At 41.9% G+C, this 17,500-nt stretch overlaps 1 protein-coding gene across 1 annotated transcript in view; it reads right to left on the bottom strand.

Moving 5' to 3' along the window:
- LOC133569300 (cadherin-18) overlaps positions 1 to 17,500 on the bottom strand; it is a 257,158-nt gene that overhangs the window by 64,932 nt on the left and 174,726 nt on the right. Inside the window, exons 5-8 of the mRNA XM_061921528.1 lie at positions 3,928 to 4,095; positions 3,670 to 3,857; positions 1,206 to 1,459; positions 781 to 917 (exon numbers count right to left, since the gene is read on the bottom strand). Coding sequence (XP_061777512.1) covers positions 781 to 917; positions 1,206 to 1,459; positions 3,670 to 3,857; positions 3,928 to 4,095 — 747 coding nt within the window. The remainder of the gene's footprint in view (positions 1 to 780; positions 918 to 1,205; positions 1,460 to 3,669; positions 3,858 to 3,927; positions 4,096 to 17,500) is intronic.

Here is a 17,500-nt window from a genome sequence, read left to right as displayed (position 1 = left end):
GAGAAAGTGCACAAATAAAACGTTAATTATTAGCTGATTTGCTTTAACACTAAATATGGAAAAAGCAACACTTATATAACTTAACAGTGCAAAATCTTAACAGTGTTGGTAGCGGAGGGTGTATATTGTAGCGTCCCGGAAGAGTTAATGCTGCAAGGGGTTCTGGGTATTTTGTTTATGTTGTGTTACGGTGCGGATGTTCTCCCGAAATGTGTTCGTCATTCTTGTGTGGTGTGGGTCCACAGTGTGGCGCATATTTGTAACAGTGTTAAAGTTGTTTATACGGCCACCCTTAGTGTGACCTGTATGGTTGTTGACCAAGTATGCCTTTCATTCACTCATGTGTGTGTTTAAAAGCCGCGTATATTATGTGATTTTACTCCACACTGTTTGTATGGAGTAAAAGTGGACGTGACGGCAGGTTGTAGGGAACGCTTTAAGGCAGGGCCTTTAAGGCACGCCCCCAATATTGTTGTCCGGGTGGAAATCGGTTGAAATTCGGGAGAATGGTTTCCTCGGGAGATACTCGAGAGGGGCACTGAATTTCAGGAGTCTCCCGGGAAAAGTATTAGCGGTGAATGCGGTTGTATAATTCCGGCGGGCCAGCACTAATGTTAATTTGATATTGCCTCAAGGGCCACATTAAATTACACGGCAGGCCAAATTTGGCCCGCGGGCCAGAGTTTGAGACCCATGTTTTAAATGAATTAGTTGTCAGAAATCTTAACGCTGAGTACATTTAGCGTTAACTGACTAACGGAAGTATAACCGGGTACCTACCAACCTCCGAGGCCATCACAGTGATGTTGTGCCAGGCCGTGTCCTCCCGGTCCAAAGGCTGCGTGGTCCTGATCACGCCGCTGATCTCGTCGATTCGGAAGTAGTTAGTCCCCACCTCCTTTTTGTCGATGAAGTACCTGCAGACACACGGCGGGAAGCGTTCAGAAGACGCCCCGAGTTACAGCGCTACTGACGGCAGCGAGGCGCCGCCTCATTAGCGGCTCCACGCCGGGGCCATCGCATGCATGAGCGTCACGGAATGAGATACCTGTGCAGAGTGAAACCTCAGATTAGTCCGCCGCCTCGGGGCTGCTATCTGTCTTTTCCACTTCCGCGGCCTCACAAATTGGAAGTTTCGAGCGCATACACGTGTATCGCCTGCGGTTACCTCACGCCTTACGTCTCAATACCGCTTTCCGTCTTACCTGACGGGGCTGTTCCTGCTGTCGGGGTCCCGGGCCGTGACGGCGCCCACCTCCGTGCCGCCGGGCGAGTTCTCGTAGACGTCCATGATGTAGTAGTCCAAGGAGAAGACGGGCGCCTCGTCCACGTCGCCCACCGTGATCTTGAGGGCGGTGGTGTCCTTGAAAGAGCCCAGGTAGGAATAGCGAGGGTCCACGTGTGTGTTGGTGCCCTCGATGTGGAGCATGTACGTCTTCTTTCGCTCGTAGTTCAATGGCTGGCGGGGAGAGGTTAAGCAAACATTTACCATAAATTCCGGACTATAAACCCCAACTTTTTCCTACGCTTCCCCCCTGCGGCTTGTAAAACGGTGCGGTTAATTTATGGATTTTTATAACGCAAATTGTTTTCATAAATCACATGCAAAGACACTTAAATGGAGTGCTATTTTTTGTGCTGTGGCGCCATTTCACAGCAGGTGCTGTTAAAAGATTTGAACTGGAAGTACAAGTGCCGTTCCGTCCATAGCGTTACCGCTCATAAGAATTATTTATTCATCACTCCAAACAAACTCAATTTTACCATATGAATAAAACAAGTCTTTCTTAATAAGCCGTCTCATGTGCGATGTCTGTATATATCTCAAAAGGGAAATGTCAACAACACCCTTGCTATTCTGCTAGCTTGTTTATCAGAATTCAGGATACAACTGATTCAAATCCAAATTGTGATTCTAAAAAGATTCATATTTTTTTTTAAATCGACCAAAATCCATGAATAAAAAATTATTTAAACTAATTCTGTAAATTCCGGACTATAAGCCAGAACTTTTCCCCCTGCTTTGTATCCTGCAGCTTATAAAACGGTGCGGTTAATTTATGGATTTTTGTAACGCAAATTGTTTGCATAGATCACATGCAAAGACACTTAAATGGAGTGTTATTGTGTGTGCTGTGGCGCCATTTCACAGCAGGTGCTGTTAAAAATTTAAACTGGAAGTACAAGTGCCGTTCCGTCCATAGCGTTTCTTCTCGTAAAGTCTCTTTATTCATCACTCCAAACAAACTCAATTTTACAATATAAAAAAAACAAGTCTTTCTTACTAAACCGTCTCATGTGTGATGTCTGTATATATCTCAAAAGGGAAACGTCAACAACACCCTTGCTATTCTGCTAGCTTATTTATCGGAATGCAGGATACAACTGATTCGAATCCAAATGGTGATTCTAAAAAGATTCATATTTTTTTAAAATCGACCAAAATGCATGAATAAAAAACTATTCAAACTAATTCCGTAAATTCCACACTATAAGCCAGAACTTTTCTCCCCGCTGTTTTTTACCATGCAGCTTATAAAACGGTGCGGCTAATTTTATGGATTTTTCTAACGCAAATTGTTTTCATAGATCACATGCAAAGACACTTAAATGGAGTGTTATTGTTTGTGCTGTGGCGCCATTTCACAGCAGGTGCTGTTAAAAGATTTGAACTGGAAGTACAAGTGCCGTTCCGTCCATAGCGTTACTTCTCGTAAAGTCTCTTCATTCATCACTCCAAACAAACTCAATTTTACCATATGAATGAAACAAGTCTTTCTTACTAAACCGTCTCATGTGCGATGTCTGTATATATCTCAAAAGGGAAATGTCAACAACACCCTTGCAATTCTGCTAGCTTGTTTATCAGAATTCAGGATACAACTGATTCAAATCCAAATTGTGATTCTAAAAAGATTCATATTTTTTTTTAAATCGACCAAAATCCATGAATAAAAAACTATTTAAACTAATTCCGTAAATTCCGGACTATAAGCCAGAACTTTTCCCCCAGCTTTGTACCATGCAGCTTATGAAACGGTGCGGCTAATTTATGGATTTTTCTAACGCAAATTGTATTCATAAATCACATGCAAAGACACTTAAATGGAGTGTTATTGTTTGTGCTGTGTTTGTGTTGGTAAAGGCGGCCGCAATACATCGCTTCCCACCTACATCTTTCTTCTTTGATGTCTCCATTATTAATTGAACAAATTGCAAAAGATTCCGCAACACAGATGTCCATAATGCTGTGGAATTATGCGAGGAAAAGAGACGACTTATAGCTCTTAAAGGTGCTGGACCAAAATGACCTCTACAATGCGTGACGTCACGCGCACGTGTCATCATACCGCGACGTTTTAGCATGGTATTTCCACGCAAAATTTTAAATTGCAATTTAGTAAACTAAAAAGGCTGTATTGGCATGTGTTGCAATGTTAATATTTCATCATAGATATCTAAACTATCAGACTGCGTAGTCGGTAGTAGTGGGTTTCAGTAGGCCTTTAAAGTATGCAAATAAACATTTTCAAAATCTTATGTAAATAAATCCTTTTATCTGCAATTTCTTGTCCTGTCCAAAATTATTAAAAATTTAGTGGGCGCGATTTGTGTACCGGCGCATTTATAGTCTGAAAATACGGTACCTATCAGGGCAAAAATATTTACCTTTCTGAGCGTGATGATCCCGTCTTTCGTGTCCCTGTCAGTGGCGATGGAGAACATGTTGGCGCCCTCTGAGTTGATGATGCTGTACCTGACGTCCGCGTTGGCGCCGAGGTCGTCGTCGACTGCTTTGATCTTCCCCACCGGCTTCCCGACTTGAGCCGACTCGGGGACGTACTGCTGGTAATTTTCTGCGGACAAAAACTGAGCGTCAGCGAGTTTGGCCGCCCCCCGCGTCTTCTGGTCCCGTCATATACGCACTTTGTGGGAACTTTGGTGGGTTGTCGTTGACGTCGGTCAGCGTGACGTTGATGGTGGTGGATCCAGAGAGGCCACCGACTTGGCCCGCCATATCTTTGGCCTGGATGACCACAGTGTAGTGTTCCCGGGCTTCCCGGTCCATGTTGGCTAAGGCAGTCCTGATGACCCCTGCAGGGACACCGAGTTTTGTCAACACTTGTGTTGCCTGTCGCCATGGCGACACTGTTATCAAACCAGATACAGTGGGGCAAAAAAAGTATTTAGTCAGCCGTCAATTGTGCAAGTTCTCCCACTTAAAACGATGACAGAGGTCTGTAATTTTCATCATAGGTACACTTCAACTGTGAGAGACAGAATGTGAAAAAAAAATCCAGGAATTCACATTGTAGGAATTTTAAAGAATTTATTTGTAAATTATGGTGGAAAAAAAGTATTTGGTCAAACATTCAGAGCTCTCACTGATGGAAGGAGGGTTTGGCTCAAAATCTCACGATACATGGCCCCATTCATTCTTTCCTTGACACGGATCAATCGTCCTGTCCCCTTAGCAGAAAAACAGCCACAAAGCATGATGTTTCCACACCCATGCTTCACAGTAGGTATGGTGTTTTTGGGATGCAACTCAGTATTCTTCTTCCTCCAAACCCGACAAGTTGAGTTTCTGAAGTGTTCCTGAGTGTCAAAGTTGTTTGTTGACGAACCCCAAGATGCAGAGATGGAAGCAGGCATGGAATGTGAAAACGTGATTTAATTAAATACTAAGACAAAAACAAAAACAAAAGGGTACAAACACAATGCGCGCACAAGGCGGTTAATCAAACAAAAGGAGCTAGCCTGGGAGCTAGAAAATAACAAACAGGAGCTTAGCGTGGAAGCTAGCGGGTAGTGAACAGGCAAACAGAAGTCGTACTTGTATAATGAAAAATAAAACGGAAGCAGGGAACAAAAAACAGTAAACTACAAACATCAGCTGAATATAGCTTACCGCTACATTGCAAAGACAAGGTACGACTCAACAGGAGCGATAACAGATCACAAGAGCGACTAGACATGACATCAACAAGACAATACAAATGACAATGATCCAGCACTGACTGGAGGAACAAAGCAGGTAAAATAGGAGCTGGCCAATTGACATCAGGTGTGACCAGATGCCAATCAGCCGCAGCTGAGTGAGAACAGGACACAGGGAGACACACAGGAAGCTGAACCAAAATAAAAGCACTAGACAGGAACTAAGGACAGGAAATACTAAACACACAGAGGAGAAACTAAAACACAAACAAACTGTCAGTGGCAACTCTGACACTGAGTCTATGTGGCGATATCCTTTACACACTTATGTCGGGTTTTTGTTGCAGTACCGCATGGGCGATCGGAGTTCACGGGCATTAAATGTTGGTTTTAGCCTTGCTGCTTACGTCCAGTGATTTCTCCAGATTCTGTGAACCTTTTGAGAATATTACAGACCGTGAATGGTGAAATTCCTAAATTCCTTGCAATAGCTCATTGAAAAATGGTGTTCTTAAACTGTTCCACAATTTGCTCACGTATTTGTTTACAAAGTGGTGACCCTCGCCCCATACTTGTTTGTGATTGACTGAGAATTTCATGGAAGCTGCGTTTATACCCAATCATGGCACCCACCTGTTCCCAACTAGCCTGTTCCAAATAAGTGTTCCAAATAAGTGTTTGATCAGCATTCCTCAACTTTTTCAGTCGTTTTTGCCACTTGTGCCTGCTTTTTTAAAACATTTTGCAGGCATACAACTCCAAATTAGCTAATATTTTCAAAAAATTACGTTTTCCACTTCAAATGTTAAGTATCGTGTCTTTGCAGTCTATTCAATTGAAAATAGGTTGAAAATTATTAGCAAATTATTGTATTCTGTTTTTATTTACGATTTACACAACGTGCCAACTTCAGTGGTTTTGGATTATAAGGCGCTTTGTCGTACTAAAATCGTGCTAAAATATTTTGGTATATTTTTGAGCGCTGTGTTTGTTTTATATTTTTAATGGAACATGTAAAATGTTGGTGTTTTTTTACTTGAGTCATATTGCAGTCTCACTCATCATTTCACCATGTACAAAATAAAATAGCTTTTAAGTCGGTAAGCACAACCAGAATTATTTCGAACACGAGGCGCACCGGGTCTTAAGGCTCACTGTCCAGTTTTGCTAAAATAAAATAATTTTTAGTGCACCATTAAGTCCGAAAAGTACGGTGTTAATCAAATATTCTGCAAAAGAAGGGACTCATAAAAACTATGAAAAATACATTTACATGCAGTTACGCAGTTCTAAAATAAATACATTATTAATATCATTGAAGTGCAAATGAAAATGCAGCGTCAGCACTTCAGTTCTCATTTTTTGCCCTTAAAAAAACATATCTTCTTCTGTTTGTTTGATATCGCCATTACTGCCACAAGTGGTGGAAAAGTGTGTTACAACTGAGTACTGCTGCGATGCCAAACGGATCACAGCTGAAAATCTGATATTTTTTGCCGGGCATAAAACATAAAAACTATATTAGTTCGACAAAGAAGGAAGTTTGGGCGGGGGATCTTGAAAAGAATATGAAAACATTAATTACACAACATGATAGTTAGACAACAGCATTTTGCAACACAAACGTAGCACAACCCAATGGCAGTGTTATTCTAATATTTGCAATGATAAGGAGGGCCAATATCGATGCTCCGATGTCGTAGTGCCAGAGTTGCGAGAGTGATTCGCCCACAATGTGTTCTAATTTGTGTGATGAGTAACGATATGATTCTTGTTGTCTAAACCTTTGCTCCAAAGACTAGTCTTGAAGGGAAACCGTTTGAGGGATCCCTCGGATTGGCTCTGACCAGAAGATAATTGGAATTTTAAGTGACCAATCAGAAAGCAGGGGAGTAGCCGGGCCACCTATATAAAGCCTCGCCCCTATGTGCCAAAACAATAGAATGGAAAGGAAAGACACAAACGCAAATTGAGTCTCTGTGGTTTTAACGCACAATCATTTTTGCAGAGTTTTGACGCCATAATAGACAATCACATGTCTGGAATATTTGACCTAGATAGTATAAAAACATGGTCGCTATTAAGCAAAACCTCTTTGCATCGGTACGGGACTTTAATTAATGAATTACCCGTAATGAATTAATTAATTCAACCCATAATACCCATAATAACCTGCTCAGTGGCCTTGTGGTTAGAGTGTCCTCCCTGAGGCTGGAAGGTCGGGAGTTCAAACCCCGACCGAGTCATACCAAAGACTATACAAATGGGACCCATTACCTCTCTGCTTGGCACTCAGCATCAAGGGTTAGAATTGGGGGTTAAGTCAGCAAAAATGATTCCCGGGCGTGGCCACCGCTGCTGCTCACTGCTCCCCTCAGCTCCCATGGGGTGAACATGGGGATGGGTCAAATGCAGAGGATAATTTCACCACACCTAGTGTGTGTGTAACTTTAACTTTAACTTAAATAACAATTTGTCTAATGGTTACACAACATTGAGGATATGTGTACTCCAAGTATGCTAGCTTGTCTGCCAAAACCTTTTTAGTCGGGGTGTGATATATAATTACGATTAATCTCGATTTTTGTTTGCAACGATTCCGAATTGACAACAAACACAGCCCAAAAGAAAAAAAATAAAAGTATATATATATATATATATATATATATATATATATATATATATATATATATATATATATATATATATATATGTTAGAGATGCGTGTATAGGCAAGTATATCATCCGCAACCGCAGAACCAAAGTCGTCATCCACCCGCCGTCCACCCGAACCAACCTTTTTTAAGGACCGTACCCGCCCGCCAACCGCCCGCTGAAATACATCAGAGGTCGGCCGCCTTTACCACTCACAGAGCTATTTAAACCTGTTTCACAGAGTAATGAAGTCAATTGGAGCCGCTAACGTTCTCGCGACTATCCAATAGCGTTCATCCTGATGACAAGGATATGGACGTGCTGTGAAGCCATTGCCTTCGACACCTTCAACAACATGTACACACCGATTATTAATCCGGCATCATGTTGTGTGCAGCTTCCGCAATTACACGCACAAAATTGAAAGGCATACTGGGTGACACAGAGTACACTGATGGTTGTGATATAAACAACTTTAACACTTACTAATATGCGCCACGCTGTGAAGCCACACAATACAAGATTGACAAACACATTTCGGGAGAACACCCTCACAGTAACACAACATAAACGCAGCACAAACAATACCCACAATCCTTTGTATCCGTGACACTTGCTGAATATATTTTACACCCCCGCACCCGCAACCCCGCCCACCTTACCGACGCACGGGGGTGTTGCTGCTAGCGGGGTGTATAAAATAGTCAGGGTGCGTCATGAATACAAAGGATTCTGGGTATTTTTTGTGTTCCCGAAATGTGTTTGTCGTTCTTAATTGGTGTGGCTTCACAGTGTGGCACATATTACTAAGAGTGATAAAATTGTTTATATCACAACCATTAGTGTACTCTGTGTCACACAGTATGCCTTGCAGTCATGTGTGTGCATGTTGCCGCGGAAGCCACACACAACATGATGCTGGACTGACAAGCAGTTCGTACATGTTGTAGAAGGTGACAAAATCAATGGCTTCATAGCACGCCCTATTACTTAGTACCTGTGTGACTGCCGGCAGTCATTCAAGAGAATAATAGCGTCTCCTATTGTCTTCTTCGCTTTATGACACGGGTCTTAAATGGCTCTTTGAATGGAAAAGGATACCGATCCCAGAACCATGTATATCAAATATTTCCGGATGGTTCGACCCGCCACCCGCCCGAATCTAATTAAAATCTATTTTTTCGTCATGTCAACCACCCGACCCACGGGCGGATGAGACCGTAAACCGCGCATCTCTAATATACAGTATATATATTGTTGATGTAGATGCCCATATCTTCTGTACAGATGTACTATAAAAAATATGAATGTTGGATACTTCTCTTGTTGCCTTATTTGTATTTGACTTTATTAAATGTTTGAGTTGAATTTTATTGAAAACAAAAAACTGTTTTCCTTTAAGTAATATAGAAATCCATCACAGGTGTTTATATATTTTATGGAGGAATGTACAGTAGAGAGGGGATTCATATGGCCCCATTTGTCACGGTCTACCTGACACATGAAACGTGTCAAATTGAGAGAGCGCACTATATACCTTAGCCACCAGACGGCAGTAGAGTGTTACAACAACAATTACAACTTTGACCACGGCGTCAGTTGCTATGGAGAATGGCGCTTTCCATCATTTTCAGCAGACTGCATTGCAAAACGATTAACCCTCTCTCCCACCTTCCTCTCCCCTGAGATTCACTCAGGAATGGGGCCACATGAATCCCATCCCTACTGTAGTTAATCATAGAACCGGCACTCATTGTTTTTTTTAAAAAGTATTGATTTGGAATCGAGTTTGAATCAAATCACTACTCCCAAGAATGCAATGGAATGGTGTGGTGTGGTGCACAAAGATTCTCAGCCCTAATTTTAAGCAAAACTCTTAGATATTTACAGTCTTGCACTGGTCTTTTCTCATTTAAGACTGAGACTTCGACAAACTTTATTGATCCACAAGGGAAATTGTTCCACACGGTAGTTCAGTTTCAAATGATGGGAAGGGTAAGGATGGAAAGGATAATGCAGGTATAAAGTAGACTCAATGGCCTACTGAAAGGAGTTTTTCTTATTTAAACGGGGATAGCAGGTCCATTCTATGTGTCATACTTGATCATTTCGCAATATTGCCATATTTTTGCTGAAAGGATTTAGTAGAGAACATCGACGATAAAGTTTGCAACTTTTGGTCGCTAATAAAAAAGCCTTGCCTGTACCGGAAGTAGCAGACGATGTGCGTCTGACGTCAAGGGTTGTATTGCTCCTCACATCCTCACATTGTTTATAATCGTGGCCTCCAGCAGCAAGAGCTATTCTGACCGAGAAAGCGACAATTTCCCCATTAATTTAAGCGAGGATGAAAGATTCGTGGATGAGGAAATTTACAGTGAAGGACTAGAAAAAAGAAAAAAAAGGCGATTGCAGTGCGAGTGATTCAGATGTTATTAGACACATTTAGTAGGGATAATTCTAGAAAATCCCTTATCTTTCTATTGTGTTGCTAGTATTTTAGTGAGATTAAATAGTACCTGAAAGTCGGAGGAGTGTGGCCACGGGTGTGTTGACGCCAGAGTCTCTGAGTGAAGTCACGCAGCTGCAGGACGACGCTGGCTCCGCAGATGTCTCCGGTAAGAGCAGACTTATTACCACAATTTTCTGACTGAAAACTGCCGGTTGACATGTAGTCGGGATCCATGTTCGCTTGACCGCTCTGATCCATAGTAAAGCTTCAACTTCGGGAATTTTAAACAAGGAAAAAACGGCTGTTTGTCTGGCTAAAGGCTAAAAGCTTCCCACCTCCATCTTTCTACTTTGACTTCTCCATTATTATCTGAACAAATTGCAAAAGATTCAGCAACACAGATGTCCAGAATACTGTGTAATAATGCGATTAAAGCAGACTACTTATAGCTTGGATCGGGCTGGAAAATAATGTCCGCTACAACCCGAGACGTCAAACGCACGCGTCATCATAACGCGACGTTTTCAACCCGACACTTGGCGGGAAATTTAAAATTGCAATTCAGTAAACTAAAAAGGCCGTATTGGCATGTGTTGCAGTGTTAATATTTCATCATTGATATATAAACTATCAGACTGCGTGGTCGGTAGTAGTGGGTTTCAGCAGGCTTTTAAAATTTACCATAATAGAAATATAAAATATAACATATATGTAATATTTACATATTATGATATTATGTTATGTTTTAAATAATATCTACGATACATAACAAATCCCAATTACCATGCACCATTTAAAAGAGTCTTTCCGCATCTTTTTTTGTCAAGGCTTCCCCTCGCTTTGCCTCCATTGATCCGGAATCTTCCGACCTCTCCATCACATTTAAATCCCCAACATCAGGCGCGTTGTGCTAAAGAAGGAGCTCGGGGTGATTTATCGAACGCAATAAGCGCACTTCACAACTTCCTGTATGAGTGTTATTTCACCGGCGCCACGCGGCGCGAGATGTAATAATGTTCTGACAATCGCGCCCGTCCCCGAGCGCTAAATCCGACTCTTCACCCCCCCCTCCCCCCGAGATGGCGCCCCGCGGCAACCGTTGAACTCGTGTTTTTGTGAACTTGTGACCCCTGCAATGGTGCGCTTGACCGGGAACAGCGGGGCGCGTGTGGAAAACGGCGTGGTGTTGATCGCCACGGGGGGGGGGGGGGAGAAAGAAACACTCGCCTTTCTCAAGCTTCCTGCTGACTATTGATACCCGCCGGTTTTTGTTCAACGGGACACTTATCCCTTCCCTCTCTATTGACGCTTGCTGGGCAGTAATTTAGCGTTTAATTGTAAGACAACAAGACTGTAAGTTGAATTATTTGAAAAAAGAAGGCTTTTATTTATTAGTGAAGTATTACAACAGGTAAAGGTTGTATTTTTGCCTGATTCTTGTGAGAATCTTGTGAGAGTCAAATATTTTGACTCGAGGGGCCACATTTAGAGAAAAAAATATGTCTGGGGACCAGTATACATATACACACACATATTTATATATATATATATATATATATATATATATATATATATATATATATATATATTGATTGGATTATCCAGAGAATAGTGCTCGATACCGTGGTAGAGCGCAATATGTAGGTGTGGGAAAAATCACAAGACTACTTCATCTCTACAGAACTGTTTCATGAGGGGTTCCCTCAATCATCAGGAGATTTTAAGGGAAGCATTCAGATACAATGGTTTATATAGAGCACAGAGTGGGTGGGTACAAGCAGGCGTAGGGTGTGGTGATTGGCTCATGTGTTACCGAGGAGGTGTTTCCGTCTGTGGCGGCATGTTGATATGATTTCACTGCGCTTGTTGAGGGATGACAGGTCTGGATGATATATAACAAACAGTTTCTCTTTTAAGCATAGCTTGCATCTTTTATTACCACTGTTGTAAGGTGTGCTGGATGCAAGAATTTGCCATGTTATTGAATATTCAACATTATTGTCTTTGAGGTTCCAAATGTGTTTGCTGAGTTCTGGAGAATTCCGCAAAGTCTGGTTTCTAAAGGAGGCCTTGTGATTATTCCATCTGGTTTTAAATGCTCCTTCGGTTAATCCTTCGTACGTGTCGGATGTGTTAATGTCCTTGCGTGTTACCTTTGCCTGGTAAACGACTGGTGTTTGTAAGCACCCTCCGTTGAGAGGGCAATCAGGTTTCTTGCGACAGTTACATTCCTTATTGGTTTCAGAGTCGTTTAGTCTGGGGGTAGGCAGTCCTTTTGCAATTGCTTTGTTGTGGTTTGAAATGATTTGTTGTATGTTATTCATACAGCTGTAGCTCAATTTAATGTTGTTCTTGTTGAATATTTTTCTTAGGGTGTTGCCTTTGGGGAAGTGTTTGTCGATCAGAGTGAGGAACTTGTGGCCGATATTGGTTGAGACGTTTTATATATATCATCCAGATCTGTCATCCCTCAACAAGTGCAGTGAAATCATTTCAACATGCAGCCACAGACGGAAACACCTCCTAGGTAACACATGAGCCAATCACCACACCCTACGTCTGCCTGTACCCACCCACACTGTGCCCTATATAAACCATTGTATGTGAATGCTTCCATTAAAATCTCCTGATGATTGAGGGAACCCCTCATGAAACAGTTCTGTAGAGATGAAGTAGTCTTGTGATTTTTCCCAGACATACATATATATATATATATATATATGTATATGTGTGTGTGGTACACAGAATTTCCACACTTCTATTAGACCCAAACATCTTGTATGTAATAGAAATGTGTGTGTGGGGGGGTGTATGGTGCGTGGTCATTAAATATGCATTCTGATATATGTTCTTCACAGGAAATGAGCCAAAGTCAGTGAGTCTCAGTTAGCCTGACCTAAGCCTTTGACAACAATCTTAGTGATTAATACCTGTTTTCACATCATTTGACAAGGTTATCCTGTTAAACTGTAAGTAGGTTAAATACAATTATTGAATATAAATAAAATCTAGACTAAAATTACTAATTTATTGTTGATAATTCAGCGGGCCCTGGGCTCTCTGTAGTGGAAAAGTTGGGCCCCGATGTCAATACGTTTACACTGCAAAAACTGAAATCTAAGTAAGAATAAATATCTCAAAAAAGGGTAATATTTGCTTATTTTCTGTCTGACAATTATTTTCACTAAGCAGATTTTATATTACAGTGTTTTACTTGTTTTAAGGGTTTTGGTCCTAAATCACACTAGGCAAATTAAGCCCCGGGGGCCACATGCGGCCCATTAAGCTTTTCAATCTGGCCTGCTGGACATTTCCAAATATTTTTGGGGGGATCTTTAAAGGGGAACATTTTCAGAATTTCAAAAGGGTTAAAACCAATAAAAATTAGTTCCCAGTGGCTTATTTTATTTTTCGAAGTTTTTTTCAAAATTTTACCCTTCGTGGAATATCCCGAAAAAAGGCTTTAAAGTGCCTGATTTTCGCTATCTGTGAAGCTACCGTCCATTTTCCTGTGACGTCATCCAGTGATATACATGCTATCCAGGCGGATAGCAAAGAAAGATATAGCGACATTAGCTCGGATTCAGACTCGGATTTCAGCGGCTTTAGTGATTCAACAGATTACGCATGTATTGAAACGGATGGTTGGAGTATGGAGGCAGATAGCGAAAACTAAATTGAAGAAGAAACTGAAGCTCTTGAGTGAATAGCTATTGACGCTATTCGCCCATGTCTGCCTTAGTATCGCCGGTAAAATGTGCAGACCAAACGATTGGGATTTTTGCATCTTGTGACACTGGAGCAATTTAAATCTGTCGATTGGTAAGTGTTTGTTTGGCATTAAATGTGGGTGGAGGGAAACGCTGGATGCAAATATAGGTACAAATGTACATACAGCTAGCCTTAATAGCATGTTAGCATCGATTAGCTGGCAGTCATGCCGCGACCAAATATGTCTGATTAGCACATAAGTCAATAACATCAACATAACTCATCTTTGTGATTTCGTTGACTTTATCGTTGGAAATGCATCTGCAGGCTATCCATACATCTCTGTGCCATGTCTGCCTTAGCATCGCCGGTAAAATATGCAGACCAAATGATCGGGACTTTCACATCTTGTGACACTGAAGTACCTTAAATCCGTCGATTGGTAAGTGTTTGTTTGGCATTAAATGTGGGTGGAGGGAAAGGCTGGATGCAAATGTACATACAGCTAGCCTAAATAGCATGTTAGCATCGATTAGCATTCTACGTAAATCAATTTGAATCCGTCCCTGATCATGTTGTTACACCCTCTGACAACACACCGACGAGGCATGATGTCTCCAAGGTACAGAAAACAGTCAAAAAAACGGAAAATAACAGAGCTGATTTGACTCGATGTTTATAATGTGTTTGAGAAAATGGCGGTTGACTACCTGGGTGACATCACATTGTGAGCAAATATTAGAAAGGCGTTTAATTTGCCAAAATTCACCCATTTAGAGTTTGGAAATTGGTTGAAAAAATATATGGTCTTTTTTCTGCACCATCAAGGTATATATTGACGCTTACATAGGTCAGGTGATAATGTTCCCCTTTAAGATGGAAACTGTAGCTGCAATTATGGTGTGCAGTGATGTTTTCTAATGACAATGTCTTCAACTGTGCAAAGTATTTCAATGGTTGGAATCTGCGCTTTTGGATGATATACCAGTTACTATGGTGATCTAATTAGTTACTATGGTAATCTAATTAGTTACTAAGGTCTTCTAGGTAGTTACTATGGTAATCTATGTCACAGCAGCTCAGACGAGCAACCAAGCGTTTCCACAGACGCGGAAGGCGATTTTTATGACAAAGTTCTATAGCTTAGTGATATATCAGATATATCAGATTGTAGGTGGGCTTGTTTTGTACCCTTCGCGTTCATATTTCACTGTTTGTTGCATTTTTGTTGCGTTTCACCAGATTGTAAAATATGCCATTTGAAAGGGGGTGTGACATTCATATATTGTCAATATTCAGTGTTGTATCGTTCATAGAAAAATGTAAAATTCCATTACGTTTTTAAAGCAGTCTGTTATAACGTTTTTAGCATTCAATCACATTATTGTGAGGTTTTGTATTAGTGTTCCTAAAAATAGATATACCGGCCCCCAGACACATTTTTTCCTCTAAATGTGGCCCTTGAGTCAAAATAATTGCCCAGGCCTGTCCTAAATGATCTCGGTCAGATATTACAGCTTGTTGCTGAAATGTTATGACCTATATTGAGTAAAACATGCTTGAAACCAGAATATCAACTGTTGCAAAGCTGTGTCATTAACACTCACAAGTATAAAACTACTTTTTTAAATTAATTTCTTATTTTAAGCATGAAAAAAAATCATGACTTTGACACAATCGTGTCTCGTATTAAAACAGATTACAGCCAAACGGACTTGGCTGTTTTATTTTCAATGAAACAATAGGTTGATTGGCAACACTAAATTGGCCCTAGTGTGTGAATGTGACTGTGAATGTTGTCTATCTGTGTTGGCCCTGTGATGAGGTGGTGACTTGTCCAGGGTGCACACCGCCTTCCACCCGATTGTAGCTGAGATAGGCACCAGCGCCCCCTGCCACCCCAAAGGGAATAAGCGGTAGAAAAGGGATGGATGGATGGACACTAGAAAATACATACTCATATAGTACTACAGTTGTTATTAGTGAGAATATACTTATTTTAAGGCATTTTTGGGTTCATAGAAGTTAGCTATTTTTACTTGTTTTGGAAAATCTTCACAAGCCAAATTTTCTCGCTTATTGGCAGATAATTTTGCTTAGTTCAAGTAAATACCCCTTATTTTTATATATACATTTTCTTGTTTTTGAAAACTGACTTTTTGCAGAGTTGGAACCCCTAAATAAAACATTATGTTCCTGTATGAGAGTGTATCATTAGTGTGGACTATAAGTCGGACAAACGGACTGCTGAGCCCATTCAAGACCTCTGGCTAACATATTCTATTCATGTTAGTCATATCAATAAGTGTCGACAAGCTTAATTATTATTTTTTTTCATCTTTTTCACAAAAACCTGCGAATGAAAGGAAGCACTCCCCGCACTCCGAAAGGTCATTTAGCTCTCTGGCTGCGTCACGACCCTGCAGACGGAAACTAATCCAGCGCCGGGCTGAACAGTCATTAGAAGTGGGTCGAGGAGGCAACACCATGAAGATCTTGCCCGGCCTTATTAGGTCACGCGTCATCCGCCACGGCGAGCCTGGCAAGTCTCGCTCATCAGCGATGAATCAGCACAGAGCGAAACGCCATAAACACAACCGTGCGTCACAAGGAAATAGTCCAGACCGGAGAATAAAGGAAAATGATGAACCGTTGGCACAAAAGTCCACAACCGATTTCTGGTTACATTCGTCTTTATTCACAATGAACTGACAGGTGGACTTTAAAGGAGAACTGCACTTTTTGAGGTGAATTTTCACAAAGAGAACACGTTTTCTTTTTGTTATGCATTCTAAGTCGTTAAATATGGCAAGCACTGCGGCTAATGGGAGTTTATCAATGATTGATTGAAACTTTTATTAGTAGGTTGCACAGTTCAGTACATATTCCGTACAATTGACAACTAAATGGTAACACCCGGATACGTTTTTCAGCTTGTTTAAGTCGGGGTCCATCCATCCATCCATCCATCCATCCATCTTCTTCCGCTTATCCGAGGTCGGGTCGCTGGGGCAAGAGCCTAAGCAGGGAAACCCAGACTTCCCTCTCCCCAGCCACTTCGTCTTGCTCTTCCCGGGGGATCCCGAGGCGTTCCCAGGCCAGCCGGGAGACATAGTCTTCCCAACGTGTCCTGGGTCTTCCCCGTGGCCTCCTACCGTTTGGACGTGCCCTAAACACCTCCCTAGGGAGGCGTTCGGGTGGCATCCTGACCAGATGCCCGAGCCACCTCATCTGGCTCCTCTCGATGTGGAGGAGCAGCGGCTTTACTTTGAGTTCCTCCCGGATGACAGAGCTTCTCACCCTGTCTCTAAGGGAGAGCCCCGCATCCCGGCGGAGGAAACTCATTTCGGCCGCTTGTACCCGTGATCTTAGCCTTTCGGTCATGACCCAAAGCTCATGACCATAGGTGAGGATGGGAACGTAGATCGACCGGTAAATTGAGAGCTTTGCCTTCCGGCTCAGCTCCTTCTTCACCACAACGGATCGATACAACGTCCGCATTACTGAAGACGCCGCACCGATCCGCCTGTCGATCTTACGATCCACTCTTCCCCCACTCGTGAACAAGACTCCTAGGTACTTGAACTCCTCCACTTGGGGCAGGGTCTCTCCCCCAACCCGGAGATGGCACTCCACCCTTTTCCGGGCGAGAACCATGGACTCGGACTTGGAGGTGCTGATTCTCATTCCGGTCGCTTCACACTCAGCTGCAAACCGATCCAGTGAGAGCTGAATATCCCG

The sequence above is a fragment of the Nerophis ophidion genome, linkage group LG15, assembly GCF_033978795.1.
Source record: "Nerophis ophidion isolate RoL-2023_Sa linkage group LG15, RoL_Noph_v1.0, whole genome shotgun sequence".
Lineage (NCBI taxonomy): Eukaryota > Metazoa > Chordata > Actinopteri > Syngnathiformes > Syngnathidae > Nerophis > Nerophis ophidion.
The sequence above is the reverse complement of the archived record's forward strand: the minus strand, read 5'-3'. Positions and strand labels throughout refer to the sequence as shown.